This window comes from Nesoenas mayeri (genome assembly GCF_963082525.1).
Source record: "Nesoenas mayeri genome assembly, chromosome: 26".
In the NCBI taxonomy this organism is placed as follows: Eukaryota; Metazoa; Chordata; class Aves; order Columbiformes; family Columbidae; genus Nesoenas; species Nesoenas mayeri.
In genome coordinates, this window is record NC_137552.1 from 2,161,554 (window position 1) to 2,181,748 (window position 20,195).

The 20,195-nt window shown below is 50.2% G+C and overlaps 1 protein-coding gene across 1 annotated transcript in view; it reads left to right on the plus strand.

Moving 5' to 3' along the window:
* MYO1D (myosin ID) overlaps positions 1-20,195 on the plus strand; it is a gene marked incomplete at both ends in the record, with an annotated part of 145,280 nt that overhangs the window by 63,254 nt on the left and 61,831 nt on the right. Inside the window, 3 exons of the mRNA XM_080360011.1 lie at positions 1,561-1,727; positions 7,802-8,009; positions 19,181-19,404. Of these exons, the coding sequence (XP_080216137.1) occupies positions 1,561-1,727; positions 7,802-8,009; positions 19,181-19,404 (599 nt within the window). The remainder of the gene's footprint in view (positions 1-1,560; positions 1,728-7,801; positions 8,010-19,180; positions 19,405-20,195) is intronic.

Genomic DNA, 20,195 nt, shown 5'->3' on the forward strand with positions numbered 1-20,195 from the left:
CATCAATAAAGTTAGAGGTGGGATAGCAAGGGCTAACAATGAAGAGAAAGGAAAAAATGGACTTGAAACTTTAAGCATATGCTTAAAAGAGTTATAGCCGCCCTTCACAGGCTGCTGCTCATTATAGACCACATCAGCCTGAATGAAAGTTGCCTTTAATCTCAGAGATATAAAAGTAACCATCAAAATCAGTCTAGCAGGACTGTATATGGGGCTGGTCTCATGGGTGCTGGCTGGTGGCCATGGGGGTGTGTGACCCAGGGGACTCTGTCCTAGCAGGGCCGCTCCACTGTCCTGGGGAGCAAAGACGCCCGTCCCTGTCCCTCGGTACGGCAAGGGTGATGCAGACAGAATCACAGACTGGATGGGGTTGAAGGGATCCCTGTAGATCCCCAGCCCTGCTCACGCAGGGTCCCAGAGCAGATCACACAGGATCCCAGGGGGTTTGAATGTCCCAGAGCAGGAGACTCCACACCCGCTCTGGGCAGCCTGGGCCAGGCTCTGGCACCGCAAAGGGAAGAAGTTTTTCCTCGTGTTCAGATGGAGCCTCCTGCGTTTCAGTCTGTGCCCGTTGCCCCTCACCCTGGCGTTGGGCACCACTGAACAGAGTCTGGTCCATCCTCTGACACCCACCCTGAGATATTGATCCATTGAGCAGATCCCTCTCAGCTTCTCTTCTCCAGCTCCACAGCCCCAGCTCTCTCAGTGTCTCCCCATCACAAAGATGCTCCAGAGCCCTCAGCACCTTTGTGTCCCTCCCTGGACTCTCTGCAGTGGTTCCTTGTCCTTCTCAACCTGGGGAGCCCAGCACTGGCCCCAGTTGTGCAGATGTGGCCTCCCCAGGGCAGAGCAGAGGGGGAGGATTCACCTCCCTGACCTGCTGCTCACACTCTTCCTCACACACCCCAGGTCCCATTGGCCTCTTGGCCCCACGGGCACATTGGTGACTCACGGTCACCCTGTTGTTGACCAGAACTCCCAAGTCCCTCTGCAGAGCTGCTCCCAGCAGGTCCCCCAACCTGTGCTGCCGGGGGTTCTTGTTATTGATTATTATTGGTTATTAGACAGAGGAACTTGTGTGCTGGTGTCTTGTTTGTGTCCTGGGGATGGTGTGGAGCTTGTGGTGTCGAACTGGGCTGGGAGATGGTTTTGCCCTGCACAAGGTGGCGTTCAGTGATTTCTGTCCTTCAAGGGTGTTGCTACGGGCTTTAGAGGACCTAATTCAGCACAGTTTAAAAATGATGGAGTAATCCATGCTGCTTTTAGCTGTTGGTACTGGAAAAGCTGTATCTGACAATCAGGGCAACGAATTACATTTTGTTCTGTCTTTTATGAAGACCCTTTGTTATTGTCCAAGTCTGTAGAGCAGGGGGATGTGGACCTGGTGCTGATACATAGCAAAGGTCAATTGAACTCGACTGAGGAGCATGTGGCTCCTGGAGCAGATCAAATCACTCAGGTGACTGGGCTGGACTGACATCTCAGTGTTGTCATGAGGAAGCAGTTGCAGCTGCGTAGACTCTTTTCTTTGAGTGAAACTCATTTGATTTGTCCCCCTAGGAGCCCTATTATGTCCGGTGCATTAAGCCCAACGATAAGAAGTCGCCGCAGCTCTTTGATGAGGAACGTTGCCGGCATCAGGTGGAATATCTTGGCCTCCTGGAGAACGTGCGCGTCCGCCGAGCGGGGTTCGCCTACCGCCAGACCTACGAGAAGTTCCTGCACAGGTAAGGACGGTGCCAGGAGTGACAGTGTAAGTTGGGGAACAACCTGTTGGGGAAAGAGACCTGGGGGTCCTGGGGACAGCAGGGTGACCATGAGCCAGCACTGGGCCCTTGTGGCCAGGAAGCCAATGAGACCTGGGGTGGGTTAGAAGGGGGTGGTCAGTAGGTCAGAGAGGTTCTCCTGCCCCTCTGCTCTGCCCTGGGGAGACCACACCTGGAATCTTGTGTCCAGTTGTGGCCCCTCAGTTCCAGCAGGACAGGGAACTGCTGCAGAGAGTCCAGCGCAGCCACCAAGATGCTGCAGGGAGTGGAGCATCTCCCGTGTGAGGAAAGGCTGAGGGAGCTGGGGCTCTGGAGCTGGACAAGAGGACACTGAGGGGGGACTCATTCCTGGGGATCAAGATGGAAAGGGGCAGTGTCAGGAGGATGGAGCCAGGCTCTGCTGGTGACAACCAGGGACAGGACAAGGGGCAATGGGTGCAAACTGGAACACAGGAGGTTGCACTTAGAGATGAGAAGCAACTTGTTCCCGGTGAGGGTGGCAGAGCCTGGCCCAGGCTGCCCAGGGGGGTTGTGGAGTCTCCTTCTGTGCAGACATTCCAACCCGCCTGGACACCTTCCTGTGTAACCTCATCTGGGTGTTCCTGCTCCATGGGGGGATTGCAGCTTTCCAGATCCCTCTCAATCTCTGACATGCTGCGATTCTATGCCAACAGAGATGAGGTGTGTGATTTGGGTGAAGAGTAAGTTTTGAGTCTTGGGCTTGTGGTCCTGGCTCTGGAGCATATTATTGGTGGTTTGTTTGGTTTAATATCTGCTGTTGGGTGTGATAAAACCCGAGTCTAACAGGAGCTCTGGCTGCTCTCTGTTTTGTGGCAGCAGGTTTGTTTCGAGGTGGCACTCGGGCTCAACATCTTTGTGCTCAAAGTCATTTGCGGTGTTACTCTCTGCAGCAGGGATGTGTAACGCGGTTCTTCCCCAGAGCGTAACCCTAAAACCAGAGCTAATTAACTTCTGTTTTCTCTCTGAACATTGGTTAATTGTCACAGTGAGAGGGACTGGCACAGTGACATTATGCGTGTGCAGGAGGAAACCTATGAACTTAACAGCTGCAAGTTTGAAAATAGGATAATAATGAGCCCATTAAAACATGGTTTTGATAGTTCTTGCCCTCTTAATTCCTATCAGATTTGTGACAAATGAAATGGTTTAGGTTGAAATTTGTCTTGCAGCTTCATCAAATTAGCACGGGTACTGAGAATTCAACCTCTTCCTGATGAAATAGTGAATTGATTTTTACTTGTGTCATTGAATCAGGTGAGAGAAAGGCCCTGAAGGTAGAAAGATATTAAACTATTCAAGCGGGTGGGATGTCAAATGTTAGAGACAAAGTGCTGCTAAAAGATCTTCTGCACATTTGCCTGGATATTTCGTGATACCTGAAGCGGAACGAAAGGGTCCGGCTTCCTAAATCCAGCCTAAGTGCTGCGTGTTGGTTTTCTTAACCATTCTGCAGTGTGTGCATCTGCCCTCACGCGCGGCATCCGTTCCCACTCCTAAGATTGTGGAGTTACTATTAATACAAACAGCTGCTTTGCTTCTAATGACTGTTTGAGGAGCTCCTGGAAGCTTCAGCCCAGAATTGGTGTTAACGGCCAGGGAACTAAATTAGCACATGGCAACTGGTGCAGCTTTCGGGCTTTGGAACACGTGTCGTGCTGGAGCTGGAGGAGGATTACAGGGTGAGTACGGACACGGCGGCTGGTGCTGCGGGATTGCTCCGGGTCCCATCTACACCGAATTGTCTAAATTAAAAGAAAATAAATTAAAAAAAGAAATACATATATACATATATATATATATATTAAATCATCTGGTCTGGCTATTGTTTCTTTTTGCTATTTCCAAAATGATTTGTTCCTTGTGTGAGAGGCGATTTGGGGACATAACTTCACCACCTGTTCGCTCACGTTCGGAAACAGTACCGTAAAGGTTCAGTCCCACCAAGGGATATTTAAATCCCTCACGGGCCGCTGAAGTTTTCAGATATTTCACGTTTTCTGAGCCCGGAACCTGCGCTTTGTTTTGCTGATCGCTCTTAGAGGGACAGGAGGTATAAATAAGGACATATAGAAATGAGAGATGCATATATGTGTTAATATATATATATATTTGTGTGTGTGTATGCCTATTTTTTTATATATGTATGTCTTTAAGAACATATGAAAAGCAATTTTCCTTTTGGTAGAAAAAGACTTTGTTGCTATTCAGCCCTAAAATACTGTCAGGTAGTCAATATCTATTATTTATCATTAGCAAATTAAGTGAAGCAGAGCTAATTCCATTAATAAATATCCTTTTCCAGCTTTCCTTCAAATTAAGAAGAGTTTTACTTGAGCTGCCCTTACCAATTTGTAGCAAATAAGATCTAAGTGTTTTTTTAGCGAACGAAGAGGTTTTGTGCGTTCTCTTGGTAACTGTGTGTTCCGATGATGCGTCAAGCGCATCAGGCCCGTGTGTCTGAAACAGATGCGACGCATTCTTTTGTTTTAATTGCTAATTTGCTATCAAAAATAAAAGCCAATTGGATTTTGGGAAGGGGCCCAACAGGCCTGTGAGGGCACGGCCATGGTGAGAATAACCCAAGCCTTCCCCGGCAAGGACACGACACTGAAAATGCTGCTGGGGAGAGAAGAGCGCGGCCCCGCTTCACGTGCAGACCCGACATTGTGTAATGAAGCTTCATAATTGAGCGGCTCCCAAAAATCTGGAGTTTCGGGAGAGCCGCGCTGGGGATCGGGAGCTCTTGAAGCTGCCTCGTGTGTGTTTGTCGCTCCCAGGGTGAGGACGGAGAAGAAGGAGACGCGACGTTAGTGTAGAAATGGGTGTTTAATGTATAAATGACCTTGAGTGCTGTGGAGGTCTCTTGGTGGGAGAGGGGAAGGGTTGTGGTGTCAGCGAGCACATTGATTGATGTGCGGTTATAATTACCAGTGACTTGGGACCTGTTGGAGAGCAGCGTAGGGGAAAGGGAGCTGGGGGTGCTGGGGACAGCAGGGTGACCATGAGCCAGCACTGGGCCCTTGTGGCCAGGAAGCCAATGGGACCTGGGGTGGGTTAGAAGGGGGTGGTCAGTAGGTCAGAGAGGTTCTCCTGCCCCTCTGCTCTGCCCTGGGGAGACCACACCTGGAATCTTGTGTCCAGCTGTGGCCCCTCAGTTCCAGCAGGACAGGGAACTGCTGCAGAGAGTCCAGCGCAGCCACCAAGATGCTGCAGGGAGTGGAGCATCTCCCGTATGAGGAAAGGCTGAGGGAGCTGGGGCTCTGGAGCTGGACAAGAGGACACTGAGGGGGGACTCATTGCTGGGGATCAAGATGGAAAGGGGCAGTGTCAGGAGGATGGAGCCAGGCTCTGCTGGTGACAACCAGGGACAGGACAAGGGGCAATGGGTGCAAACTGGAACACAGGAGGTTCCAGTGAAAGATGAGAAGCAACTTGTTGGGGGTGAGGGTGGCAGAGCCTGGCCCAGGCTGCCCAGGGGGGTTGTGGAGTCTCCTTCTGTGCAGACATTCCAACCCGCCTGGACACCTTCCTGTGTAACCTCATCTGGGTGTTCCTGCTCCATGGGGGGATTGCACTGGATGAGCTTTCCAGGGCCCTTCCAACCCCTCACATTCTAGGATTTGGACTGGCTGTGGCACCCGGGGACGTTGTGCTGCACGTGCCATGGGACGGACAGAAGGACCAAAGGGACCATCATGACGTCCCAGCGCCCATGGGCGAGGAGGGGAATGCTCCCTCTGCTTCAGGATGCTCTAAATACCACATTTCTATATATATGTATATATATATAACAGTTCTTCTGGGCAGGTTTGCAGTTCTCTGGCATCCAATCCTTTTTCCTTGCTGTCTGATCAGTGGGGGTTTGCACTGCCACCCTCCTTGCCTCTTGTGTTTGTGTAAAGTCTCAAGGTGGAACATTTTCCCAGTGAACTAATCACTGCGGAAACATTTTCCCAATGCGAACAGGACAGAGAAACCAGTATAAAACATTCCTATCCTCTGTGTTTGCGTATTCGACAGGCAGAATGCTTTTGCCAGCCAATATAAATGCAAAAGTCTTCTTTTGTGTGTCTGGAGAGGGCTGATTTTTTGCATACCTGCTGTATTTCTCAATCAGATCCCGGTGTGTGTGCTGGACCCCTCGCGTGATGCCGATCCCGCTCACACACCGCAGACACCCCCATTTTCCCTGCTCACAAAGGCTGATGTGGTGAATGAAAGCGGCAGCGAGATGCGTTTCCATTCAGGCTCATGTTAGTCCGTTCAGTAACTCCCGCAGTGCACCCGCTCCCGCTAAAAAGGGTTATTGCCGCGGCCCTTTAATAGTAGCTGAAAATCCTGAATGTCTGAAACATTGAGATCGATGCTTGACTTGGATCGCGTGCTTTTTAATAGAGAAGTGGTTGAGATCGCTGCGTACGTGTTTTATTTAGAACATGAATGCGGGTAATTGCACTGGAAATGTCTCTTACGCTTTGGATTATGTCCATAAATCTTGTGCGGAAAATTCATTGTTGCTTTTTACAAACGTCTATTCACTGCAATAGCACTGCGCAAGGACGGGAAATCATAGAGAGCAGAGCCTGGTGCGGTTGTTTTCATGTGTGATTTGGAGTTGTTTTAGTTCTAATCTAATTCACTTCTAAGTGTAGAGTCTTGTATCTGGGCAGGAACAACCCCAGGTTCCAGTGTAAGTTGGGGAATGAGCTATTAGAGAGCAGCGTAGGGGAAAGGGACCTGGGGGTCCTGGGGACAGCAGAGTGACCATGAGCCAGCACTGGGCCCTTGTGGCCACGAAGCCAATGGGACCTGGGGTGGGTTAGAAGGGGGTGGTCAGTAGGTCAGAGAGGTTCTCCTGCCCCTCTGCTCTGCCCTGGGGAGACCACACCTGGAATCTTGTGTCCAGCTGTGGCCCCTCAGTTCCAGCAGGACAGGGAACTGCTGCAGAGAGTCCAGCGCAGCCACCAAGATGCTGCAGGGAGTGGAGCATCTCCCGTGTGAGGAAAGGCTGAGGGAGCTGGGGCTCTGGAGCTGGACAAGAGGACACTGAGGGGGGACTCGTTCCTGGGGATCAATATGGAAAGGGGCAGTGTCAGGAGGATGGAGCCAGGCTCTGCTGGTGACAACCAGGGACAGGACAAGGGGCAATGGGTGCAAACTGGAACACAGGAGGTTCCACTTAAACTTGAGAAGCAACTTGTTGGGGGTGAGGGTGTCAGAGCCTGGCCCAGGCTGCCCAGGGGGGTTGTGGAGTCTCCTTCTGTGCAGACATTCCAATCCGCCTGGACACCTTCCTGTGTAACCTCATCTGGGTGTTCCTGCTCCATGGGGGGGTTGCACTGGATGAGCTTTCCAGGGCTCTTCCAACCCCTGACACTCTGGGGTTCTGGGATCTACGTTCTCCCTCAGTGTAAAAAGGGTTTTTGATAGTAAGGGTGGGAGGGAATGACTGAGCCAGCATTACGGGCAGTGGTGTTTGCACAGTGTGGCAGTGAACTGTCTGCTCCTTCAGTGAATAATAGAATTTGTTAGAAATGGATACGGAAAGGGCAAACAACAAAAATTATGTGCAGAATTTTTGCATTTCGGTTTTCTGACAAAACAGTTAATTCCAGTTGGCTTCTGATGCAGAACGGGAGCAAACCAGAGCTGTTGTTCCCTGCAAAACAAATGGAAATGGAATGCTGAGAGTGTGAATAACGGAGCTGCCAAATCTCAGGAAGAGAATGGCGAGGTTTGGCATTTTGCATCAGTTCGGTGTTGATGATGTGAGTTCCTCACAGTGTTTTGTTCCTCAGCATCTCACCAAATCAAACCTCTCTTATATTCATTTTCCTTGAATTTTGAGGATCATGGTTCCTACACAGGTTGTTTCTATCTATAATGACGTTATTCTTATCTATAATCAGTCCTATTAGAATTTAGATCACAATTATATCTAAGACATGTCAAAGATTGGCCTTCTTGGCCTAGATGATGCATTGACATTTGCAATTTGTACCTTGGAATCTCAGGTACAAGATGATCTCGGAATTCACGTGGCCGAACCACGACCTCCCGTCAGACAAAGACGCTGTGAAGAAGCTCATTGAGTGTCACGGCTTCCAGCACGACGTCGCTTACGGCAAGACCAAGATCTTCATCCGCACGCCTCGAACCCTCTTCACCCTGGAGGAGCTGCACGCCAAGATGCTCGTCAGGATCGTCCTCTTCCTGCAGAAGGTAAAACCCGATTTACTGCATTAAAAACTCAGTTCAAGCTCCTTAAAACACTTTTGCTCCCTTTTCAGGCTCGTGCGCGAAAACAATGAGACTTGGCCAATTGTAGAGTTTGATTACTGCTGGATTTCTTAAAGCTTTTTCAGTCGCCCTTTATAGCTGCATTGAGGTCTTGGTGTTGTGTGATGTACCACAAGCTATAGGACCTACGAGATTATTAGATGCTGTTTAAAAAGTTTGCTCTTTACTCAGGGGTGCAGAGAAACGTAGAGGAGCTTTTGTGGGTGAGTATGTAAGTGATGAACAGCTGATGTTGAGGCAGGTTTACATGTGTGAAAGTTTATTAGTGGATCTGTAGCTGATGGTATAGATCCATTTAATGGTAAAACACTTGAGGGTGCAGGGAAATGAGTGAGAGGGGAAGACGGAGTGAGAAAAGGGACATGGAGTGTTTTCCTTGGAGTCTGGCTGGGAAGAGGGGGGACGGGATCCCAAGAGACCTCAGTGAGGCCTTTCCGCACTTAAAAGGGGCTGATCGGAAAGATAGGGACAGACTTTTGAGCAGGGCCTGTTGTGATAGGACAAGGGGTGATGGTTTGAAAGTAAAGGAGGGAGATTCAGGCTGGACATGAGGAAGGAATTGTTGCCCTGAGGGTGGTGAGAGCCTGGCCCAGGTTGGCCAGAGAGGTGGTGGCTGAACCATCCCTGGAGACATCCCAGGCCAGGCTGGACGGGGCTCTGAGCACCCTGAGCTGGTGAAGATGTCCCTGCTCATGGCGGGGGGGGCACTGGGGGGGCTGGGAACGTCTCTTCAACACAAACTATTCCATGATTCAATGATCCATCCATGAGCATCGTCCCAGATCGTCCTTTCTGGTATCTCCCTCATCATACTGGTCTATTAATAATTATTGAGTTTTTATCAGAACCTGAGCAAAATCACTCTTGTTTTTTCTTATCATCCTCACTGGAGCATCCAAGAACTGGAGGCAGATGTTTGTGCGTATTCATTTATTAAGCTTTGAGCTTCCTATTACTGAGTCCTCTAATTTAAACCAAAAAATACAGCAAGAGGTGCAGAAGGAAGGGGTGATTTGCACACTGCTGGCCGTTGCTTTGCATAAAAACCTGCTATAACTTGCAGAGTTAGAACACAGGAGCAGGGCAATCACTGCCCAGCTCGGGTGCAAAGGGAGCAGAGGAAAGCAGGCGAGGGATTCCTTGTTGAATAAAGCTGCAGGGGGACACCTTGCTCCCAGGTGACTCCAATTTTCACATTAAATGCCTGAGGAATTGACCTTTATTGAAATGAAAAGGGGCAGTTAGTGAAGAATAACAACTGCAGCTGCCTGAAAGGAGCTTGGAGCCAGGGGCGTCGGGCTCTGCTCCCCAGGAACAAGCACCAGGAGCAGAGGAAACGGCCTCAAGTTGTGCCAGGGGAGGTTGAGGTTGGATGTGGGGAACAATTTCTTCCCCAAAGGGCTGTGGGGCATTGGAACAGGCTGCCCAGGGCAGTGCTGGAGTCACCATCCCTGGAGGGCTGGACAGACGGACATGAGGTTCTCAGGACATGGGGCAGTGCCAGGGCTGGGGGAACAGTCTGTGCTATGGAAGCAGATGAAGTGTCACTGCAGGGTGAGCACCGAAGCTCCTCCTTCAGATAAAATCCACCAAATAGCGTGAAGCACAATATTGAGAGCAGCACATCACTCCGGGTGGGTTTGCTGGCCTTTCATTTAGGTGGAAGCTTCACACTTATATAGTCTGAACTGGGCTCAGCAACCTCGGAGGAGAGCAGGGCTGCAGAGGTTTTGCCGCTAGAAGGTGAGCGCCTGGTCAGGAATAATTATCAGCTCAGGTATTTTGCCAGAGTGGTTTTCTGTGGCATCAAGAGTGCTGGATTATATAGAGAATAATTATAGTGGTTTGGGGGCTTCTCTTCTTGAGACAATCAGCAAAAGTGACACAAGGTCCCATTGTCCCATGGCTTCACAAACCTCCCCCCATTTTCTCTTTTCCCTCGAGTGGAGAACTAACACAAATCTACTCGGAGGGCTCATTCTTCTGCACAAAATGTCAAAATTGGACAGGTGGAGCCATCTTTTCATTATTTCTCTCTGATAAATCTCTAGTGAGGTTCTAATTCACCCAATAAAAGGTTTGTGGGGGAAGACACCTCGAGTGCTCAAGGTACCGAAGACTTGAAGAAGCTCAACCCCACTGCGGTTCACTTGTGGCTGTTGAAACCCACTGGATGTTCTTCAACCGCGCTGTAAAATGCCGACAGAAAAGCTCTTTAGAGCCCTGGAACTTGCAGCTGAAGACAAGAAACACTAATGAATCTAAATCCTTACTATCCAGCTCACCACACAACAGCGGCTGGCTTGATTCTATAGGTTTGTAATGAAACACCTTGCACAGCATTAAGTCCAACAGGGAAACAGTTGAATTTTTACGGCGTTTTCTGTGTTTCTCTTGTTTTCCCGTTAGACCTGTGGGCTCTGCTGCCGGTAGATGGGGCAGTGCTGGCAAAGGAACACTCAGCACAATTAAAAGCAGAGGAAGATGTGCAGAGGCCTCTCTGTGCTCTGAAAGCATCGCAGCGGTTCTGCCTGTATCTTCATTTCTGTGCTCGTCTTGCTCTCGATTCCTCATGAAAACTCACAGGAAAATGTAATTCTTGCTGCTTTTCCTTACTTTGGTTTTGCTTCTGAGAATCAAAGGCCGATTAACACAAATTGATGCTTCTGAGAGTCACAGGATCTAAAAGGAAAGGAGAGATTAGCTTGATTTAAAAAAATAATTGAGCCTTCTGTTGCATTGGAGCTCATCAAGTTTGAATTCAGGAAAAGGCAACTGGAGGTAAAATGTGGTGTTGTGCCAACAGGCACTTGTGTGATAAAAACCGAGGGAGAAGCGTAAAGCGCAGCCTTAAAACGTCCAATAACGCTCTGCTTTGCGCAGGAATGCTTTAACGTGAGAGAACGGTCTGCGTACAGTGCACAGAGCAGTTCTGGTTCTTGGTGGGTTTAAATGTACATCTTCACTGAAATGATATTATAAATAATGTATATTATGTGGGTTCTTGCTCGCGTACAAATCAAAAGACTTTCGGTAATTACCTGAAGAGCCTCGTTGTGTGAGTAACCATTAACCCTTAACGCTGCTCCCTTTGTTCAGCAACTATAAGAATTTGCTTCAATTGAATTAAAACCGCCTTCCAGTTTAAGCAGATAATTCTCCTGCATCCCTTCTCTTTTAGCTTTACCTTCCACGCTCCTGTTTCTCCTGCAATTAAACCATTAGTGAGATTCCAGGCCGTGGTTTTGCTCCAGACCGAACCCACGGGTGAGCAGATGGGGGGTGATAGAACCAAAGCAACTCGCTGGCCCCACGATGGGATCTGTCTGGTGTCAGAAAACCCGTACGGCAGCGGGGCCGTCGCTGTCGGCCTCACCTTGAATGGTCATTTTAGAGACACCAGCTCAGAACAGGTTTTTATGTGCTGCATTCGAGTTTGTTCCCTGTATCTGTGCTCTTGCCCTCTATACGGTTGTCTTTGTGAATGCAAATGGAGCAGCTCTAATGTTAATAATAAAAATCAGTAAAGCTGCCAGAAAACCCCATTGCTTTTCCTCCCCTTGGAAACGTTCCCACCTATTCATTAGCTTTGCAGAACGGTGCTTTGTTCAAGCAAAGCAAGCCCGGCCGGCACGTGCGGGATGCGGAGATGATGCATCTTGTCCATATAATTCAGTGCGGTGTTTCGGAGCCGTTTCATCAGAGCGGCGCAGCTGCATGTGGCCATCGCTTCACTAAATCTTCGCTGCCCAGTGCAGAGGGAGCGAGAATTGTCCTTGTGCGGGAGCGCTGGGCACGAATCCAGGAGGTGGGTGCAGAGGGACGGTGGCCCTGGTGCTGCCGGTGTCCCCGTGTCCCCGTGTCCCCGCAGCGACCGCTCTCTGGAGAGCTGTCGCTCAGCTGCCGTCACCATAGCAACATTTCCCCAAACCCGGCGAGGAAGAGCTGGCAAAGCGAACCGAGGCTGAACCGAGGCCAACTCGGCGTCATTTAATGTCCCACCTGCCCTTTCCTCGCCGTCCCCGCGGGCCCTTGAAGCGCCGGGGAGCGGTGCCCACAACGGGCAGCGATCGCTGCGGCAAAGGCGGCGTTTTCATGTCAGATTATGGACGGGCAGCGAGAATCTGGTGAGGGCTGCGGTTCGGTGAGCCAAAGCAAACGTGATGCGATGCGTTCGCCAGCCGGACTCAAGGCATTTACCATCTTGAGGGGATGTGTTTGTGAATGTAAGTGGCGATAGGTGTATAATTACGTGCGGATTTGTACCGCGGACTGTGCTTTGATCTGCAGAAGGAGAAGCTGTGAAAGGAGGAGCTGTAGGTGCTGCCAGAGGAGCGGCGTGCGGCTGAAGGATCAAGTCAAACAAATTGGATTTATCTGCCGTGTTGCCGGTGTGGCCAAGCTGATCCCTCAGCTCCGATCCCACTGCTCGCTCTGTGCTGTTTGTCTCCCTTTGCTGGTAACATCACTCGTCTGCTTCTAGTGAACCCACCGAGGCGCTTCAAACTCAACCCAACCCAAACCAAAAAATCTAAACCCTCCCCTAAGAAACAAAACCCAACCAACCTGTCCCCCCACTACCAAAAAGAAGAAAAAGAAAAGGTTATTTTCTGCCACTTCAGCTCCACAACCAGCTCCCTGTTCTTCAGAGGAACATCCGTGCTGGGGAAAAGGTTGTTGGGGATGTGCCCATGGGGGAGAACGAAAAGGAGCTGGGGGTGTTGGTGAGAGCGGCTGAACATGAGCCAGCGTGTGCCCAGGTGGCCAAGAGGCCACAGGATCCTGGCTGGTACCAGCACTGGTGTGGCCAGCAGGCCCAGGGCAGCGATCGTCCCTGTGCTGGGACCTGGGGAGGCCAAACCGCCAATGCTGGGGCAGCTCTGGGCCCCTCACACCAAGAAAACCCTTGAGGTGCTGGAGCGAGTGGAGAGAAGGGAACGGAGCTGGTGAGGGGCTGGAGCACAAGTGTGATGGAGCGGCTGAGGGACCTGGGGGTTCAGCTGGAGAACAGGAGCTGAGGGGAGACCTTCTGATCTCTGAACTGCCTGAAAGGAGCTTGGAGCCAGGGGGGTCGGGCTCTGCTCCCCAGGAACAAGCGCCAGGAGCAGAGGAAACGGCCTCAAGTTGCGCCAGGGGAGGTTGAGGTTGGATATGGGAACAATTTCTTCCCCAAAGGGCTGTGGGGCATTGGAACAGGCTGCCCAGGGCAGTGCTGGAGTCACCATCCCTGGAGGGCTGGACAGACGGACATGAGGTTCTCAGGACATGGGGCAGGGACAGGGGTGGGTTGTGGTTGGACTCAATGATCTTGAGCGTCTTTTCCAACTGAAATGATTCTATGATTCCACCTCCAATGTTCCCCTGGTTCCTGCTCATTCCTGCCCCAGCAGTCAGGACGTTGCTCTGGACTCTGGGTGTTGTCACATCCCTTCTCAGTCCCCTCTTCCCACAGAGAAGTGTCCTAGTTATTTAACTTCTCTATGGTTGGAGATCGTTCTGTGCCTCTCGTTGTCCTTGCAGTCTTGCCCAGTGATAAAACACTGGTGATCACGCAGTGACCTCTATTTTGATACATCCACTGCGAAAAAACTCTTCCTTGAATTTTCATGGGATGAGAGAACATTCCTGCTTGCTCCTAACGCAGCGACCTTGTTCTGCTGATTGTTCCTCTCAAGTTATGTCCTTTCTCCTGACATTTTCCTTCCCTGCTCGCTGCCGGAGGCAGGAAATCCCGCAGTGTGCACCCAGGATGGCCCGTGCGGGGACACCGGGGCACCAAACGGACATCGCAAGGCCTGGCGAATAGATGATAAGGAGCTTTTCCCAAGGTTTTCCGGCTGAAGTGCAGCAGCAGCAGCTCTTGTCACAGGATGCAGCAGCTCTTCTCATGGGATACAGCAGCTCAGTCTCATAGGATGCAGCAGCTCTTGTCACAGGATGCAGCAGCTCTTCTCATGGGATACAGCAGCTCAGTCTCATAGGATGCAGCAGCTCTTCTCATGGGATGCAGCAGCTCTTCTCATAGGATGCAGCAGCTCAGTCTCATAGGATGCAGCAGCTCAGTCTCATAGGATGCAGCAGCTCAGTCTCATGGGATGCAGCAGTTCAGTCTCATAGGATGAAACAGCTCAGTCTCATGGGATGCAGCAGCTCTTCTCATGGGATGCAGCAGCTCTTCTCATGGGATGCAGCAGCTCAGTCTCATAGGATGCAGCAGTTCAGTCTCATAGGATGCAGCAGCTCTTCTCATAGGATGCAGCAGCTCAGTCCCAATGGATGCAGCAGCTCAGTCTCATAGGATGCAGCAGCTCAGTCTCATGGGATGCAGCAGCTCTTCTCATAGGATGCAGCAGCTCTTCTCATAGGATGCAGCAGCTCAGTCTCATGGGATGCAGCAGCTCTTCTCATAGCATGCAGCAGCTCTTCTCATGGGATGCAGCAGCTCAGTCTCATGGGATGCAGCAGCTCAGTCTCATGGGATGCAGCAGCTCTTCTCATGGGATGCAGCAGCTCTTCTCATGGGATGCAGCAGCTCAGTCTCATAGGATGCAGCAGCTCTTCTCATAGGATGCAGCAGCTCAGTCTCATGGGATGCAGCAGCTCAGTCTCAGAGGATGCAGCAGCTCGTCTCATGGGATGCAGCAGCTCTTCTCATGGGATGCAGCAGCTCAGTCTCATAGGATGCAGCAGCTCTTCTCATAGGATGCAGCAGCTCAGTCCCAATGGATGCAGCAGCTCAGTCTCATAGGATGCAGCAGCTCAGTCTCATGGGATGCAGCAGCTCTTCTCGTAGGATGCAGCAGCTCTTCTCATAGGATGCAGCAGCTCAGTCTCATGGGATGCAGCAGCTCTTCTCATAGGATGCAGCAGCATCGCGTTGGCTGCAGCCGTTGCTGAGCAGCAGAAGGAGCTGCAGAAGCCCCGAGCGGCAGGAGGACCCTGCATCCTGCGCACCCCGGCACGTCCCGCATGTGCCGTTCAACATCACCGCCGTTCCTCTGATTATTTTTACATTTATTAGTAGTACAATCTAATTAATCTCCGAGTGGGACCCTTCTCTCTTACCAAGCTTGTGCAGCTTTGTTCCTATGAAGCAGAACAGAAGGAACGTTGTTCAGCTGACCCACGTGAAAAGAGAAAACAGTGTTTAGGAAATTAAGCGGCTCTTCCCACTCGCTGTTTATACACTTGGTAATGCGATCTGTTAGAATGGGGAGGCTTTGGTTTAAGAACCGTTTGCCTCAACCCTTCCACGGGATCCGAATTTGAATTGGGAAAAGGCTGATGCCGAATGTGGTGGGTGCTGCATGTGAGCACCAGCACTGCCCTGCCCGGAGACGACCCCTTTCAGAAGCAATCAGGGATAATATAATTAAAGCTGGCTTCAGATTCCAGCATTTATTCAGCTGCGGTGCCTCGGAGGAGCCCGTGGCAGAACCGCGCTACGGGCTTTAATATTTAATAACCTTTCTTATTTGAGATCCTTCAAAGCTGCGCGAGAAGGTTCAGGCCTGTGCACATTTCTAGTTGCATTCTGGTTTATTTTCCCATCCGGATGCCTGCAGGGCGGCATGAAATATTGATCGGGGAAGGGTTCGGGGAGGCTGTGGGAGGACTGGGCTGCGTTCCTGCAGCCGCCAAAGAGTTTTCTGAGCAGAACGGCTCGAAAATAGAACACCCAGGTGTTTCATTTCGAGCGGCTCGGTTTGTTGGCTGCATTCTGGGCATCGGTTTGCTGGCTCGTCGGTAGGTTTTCTTGTGCATTCGCAGAGATTGCAGCATCTAGGTCATGTCTAGATTATCTCTTTCTCCGTGGATGACTGCAGGCGAGGAGACCTCGGCATCGCGGGCCTGCCCTGTCTGCTCGGCTGCGTTTCCCTGGGCTCTGCAGGGCCCATTGCATTGATTTCCTTTCTTTCTTCCCTTTTATTTTTTCTCTTTTAATGGGAAATTCTTCGCTCAGACACAGGCTGCAGTCTGCAATGTATAGATTGGGATTATATAGGGTTTATATTCTGTGAGGCGATGGTCTGTATTAGGTTACTTTAACCTTAGAAACTCCCCTAGGAGCGCACTGAGCTTTGTCAGCTGCTTCCAAAGGCACCTCCAGCTCTCCTTTTCCATTCATTTGAATTTTAATTGATTACATTTTATTCCAAAACCATGTGAAATAAACATCGTTCAGAAAATATTCCGGTGCTTTCCGCAAGGTAAGATGTGACTCTTGGGTTGGATGAACACTCGGGCACTTTTTGTGCAAGTCCTCATTTCAGAAGCTGCCAAAGGAGGAGGGAGGAGCCGCTGGGATCCTTGAGCACCCAGAGCCGTGTGGGCCGATCTCTCTTGGTCTGGAGCTTCTCATGGTCCCAGTCGTCTCTCCCACCTCCCCGGCCATAACCAGAGGTGGCAAAAAGAGCCTGTAGGAAAGCAAACGGCAAGGAACAAAGTCTACAAGTGCCTGAATGGCTTTCCATAGCAACGAGACTAAAGATTTGATAACCCTGGCCCCATCTGACCACCTGAGGTTACCCTGATATCTTGGGAAGCACCAAACAGCTTCAACCAGATCTGGCAGAAAAACAGAAGACTCAACGAGGCACACCCATATATCTCTCAGGAAAAATCAACAGCAGGGTAGAGCAAACCTCAAATTGGAGTGACATTGATGGAAATGCTTCAGAAGGAGCTCAAGAGCCATCTGCTGCCTTTGATCTCCAAATCCCAGCCAGGCACAGGCTCTGGGCCAAGGTGAACGGGCAGAGGTACCATAGAATCCATAGAATCCCAGGATGTCAGGGGTTGGAAGGGCCCTGGAAAGCTCATCCAGTGCAATCCCCCCATGGAGCAGGAACACCCAGATGAGGTTACACAGGAAGGTGTCCAGGCGGGTTGGAATGTCTGCACAGAAGGAGACTCCACAACCCCCCTGGGCAGCCTGGGCCAGGCTCTGACACACTCACCGGGAACAAGTTGCTTCTCATCTCTAAGTGCAACCTCCTGTGTTCCAGTTTGCACCCATTGCCCCTTGTCCTGTCCCTGGTTGTCACCAGCAGAGCCTGGCTCCATCCTCCTGACACTGCCCCTTTCCATATTGATCCCCAGGAATGAGTCCCCCCTCAGTGTCCTCTTGTCCAGCTCCAGAGCCCCAGCTCCCTCAGCCTTTCCTCACACGGGAGATGCTCCACTCCCTGCAGCATCTTGGTGGCTGCGCTGGACTCTCTGCAGCAGTTCCCTGTCCTGCTGGAACTGAGGGGCCACAGCTGGACACAAGATTCCAGGTGTGGTCTCCCCAGGGCAGAGCAGAGGGGCAGGAGAACCTCTCTGACCTACTGACCACCCCCTTCTAACCCACCCCAGGTCCCATTGGCTTCCTGGCCACAAGGGCCCAGTGCTGGCTCATGGTCACCCTGCTGTCCCCAGGACCCCCAGCTCCCTTTCCCCTGCGCTGCTCTCTAATAGCTCATTCCCCAACTTACACTGGAACCTGGGGTTGTTCCTGCCCACATTCAAGACTCTACACTTGCCCTTGTTCTATTTCATTAAATTTTTCCCTGCCCAACTCTCCAGCCTGTCCAGGTCTCTGGATGGCGGTGACACTTCAGTCTATGTTTAAGCATCTCAAGCAATCCAAGTTTTCCACACTTGAATTTTGCTTCAGAAAAGAGCACAAATTCCATCAGTCCTCCTTAATTCAGTACTCCCGTTGAATTTTGAGTGTATAGAGAAGAGCAGCTCTTCGCATCTCCTGTATCCCTTGCTACATTGAGGTTTTTTCAGCCACATATCAGGATCATCAGTAAAGCTGTCAAGAGAACCTTTGACATCGGTTTCATAAAGCAAGTATCATGTTGGAAATTGCCTCAGGAAATTAATTAATCCTTCTGTAAGTAGAAAGCTCGATATGCATCAGTGGTGCTATGGGATGGTTCTCAAGAGGGAAGTCAACTCTGCAGCGAGCAGCAAAACTCTCCTTGTGTGCAGGAGCCTCGTTATCCTGCCAGTTTAATTCTACCAGGGAACCAAACCTGTTTGCAGGACAGACGCGGCACAACCGCATCGTGCCCGAGCTCTTCAAACTGGGGACACCGTGTCCCAAGTGCCTCTTTGCACGGGGTGACAGAGGGAGAAGAGCAGAACGTGTTGTGTTTTCTGCCTCTGATGCTCTCCAGCCACAAATAAGACTCAGAGCGATGCTGGTGGAGCTGGATTCCCATCCAGCGAGTTGAGAGGGTGTCATTTCTTTGGTCTATTTGCTTGCCCTTCAGTGCCCGGCCAGAATAAATATTCCCCCAACTATTTCCAAAGCAAAAGCTCAAATGGTTTCTCCATGCACTGTTAGACACGGCGTTTTTTCAGTCGTAGAGTCATTTTGGTTGGAAAAACCCCTCAAGATCATCGAGTCCAACCACTAACCCAACTAAACTGACACAGAGAAATAAACTTAACAGCAAAGTCAATTCTACTGTTAAGTGACGTTCTTTATTTTATCTGTGCTGGGAAACACTGGGGATCATCCTCCATAAGTGCTGCAGTGACTGGATGCTCTTGTGTTGCTTATATTCACATAATTATTACATATGCATTACAACTTTTAAAGATTTTTACATACAGTACACCTATACTAAGAAATGATGATGTTAATTATAATTGTTTAGTTCCTTACTTACAGTACATCTATTAATTATTAGTTAAATATGAACTAAGCGCTCTGCTTCTAAACAATGTATTAGTGAATCTTTTGTCTCCTTCTTGTCATGCAGAAGGATCTAAAACTTGAAAAATATCCCCTTGTTCTGCAGGTGGTCAAAAGTGTTTATCACATTGATTGGTTAATGATGGGTACGTCTTTTATAACTTAATTACAGTATACAGTAATTTGGCAGCTTCCCTTCAAACCCATGTCCCTAAGAACCTCATCGCTGCGATGTTTTAAGTGGATTTTTGTTTATCATGTTTTAATTGGATTTGACTGGCATGGAGAAGTCGCTTCCTTTAAAATGAAACGTTTCTGGATTTCTAACGGTACAGGAGTACGGAAAGCAAAAGAATAACCAGCTTTTTGTTGCTAAAACTATTCCTCTCCTGCCTTTCAGGTGTGGAGGGGCACTCTGGCTCGCCTGCGCTACAAGAGGACCCGGGCAGCCCTGACCATCCTCCGGCACTACCGCCGCTCCAAGGTCAAGGGCTACATCCACGAGCTGGCCCGGCGCTTCCACGGCGTGCGCCAGATGAAGGACCACGGCAAGCACGTGCAGTGGCCCACGCCGCCCAAAGTGCTGCGGCGCTTCGAGGAGGCGCTCCAGGCCATTTACCGCAGGTACGGAGAGAAAACACCTCTCGTCTCTTCAGGCTAACCTAGAGGAGCGAGGTTTTGTGTTCTGTAAATGTTGGAAAACGACTGAAGAAGGTGAACTGGGTGTCGTAGATGAAGATGAAGATCTTAGTTGAAGATGAAGATCGGTGTCTACAACTGCCTGAAAGGAGGTTGGAGCATGGAGAGGGTTGGTCTCTTCTCCCAAGTAGCACGTGATAGGATGAGGGGAAACAGCCTCAAGTTGCACCAGGGGAGGTTGAAGTTGGATCTGGGAACAATTTCTTCCCCAAAGGGCTGTGGGGCGTTGGAACAGGCTGCCCAGGGCAGTGCTGGAGTCACCAGCCCTGGAGGGTTGGACAGACGGACATGAGGTTCTCAGGACATGGGTTAGTGCTGAAGTTGGGTTATGGTTGGACTCGATGATCCTGAGGGTCTCTTCCAACCAAAATGATTCTATGTTGGTGGCTTTTGGTACCCTTGAGCAGGCAAATAATTATTCTGCTTCAAAGGTTTGGTCAGGATAGACTTTATATTTCCTTCCTTGGCGCATTTCTGGTTGGTGTCAAAAGAAAAGAGCAGCTGCTGTTAGATGGGGGGTGGGGAGAGAAAATCTCATCAGCTTCATCAAGACTTCTTCTAGTCAGTCAGTACTTTTCTGCAATAGAATAAGGAATATTCCACTACCTCCCCGTATCCTCTGTGCAAAAGAGGTGTTTGATACTTCTGTTACAACCTCCTCATATCTAAAATCTAGTGATTTTTTTCTCTGGTAAGTCATAGACAAACAAGTTCTG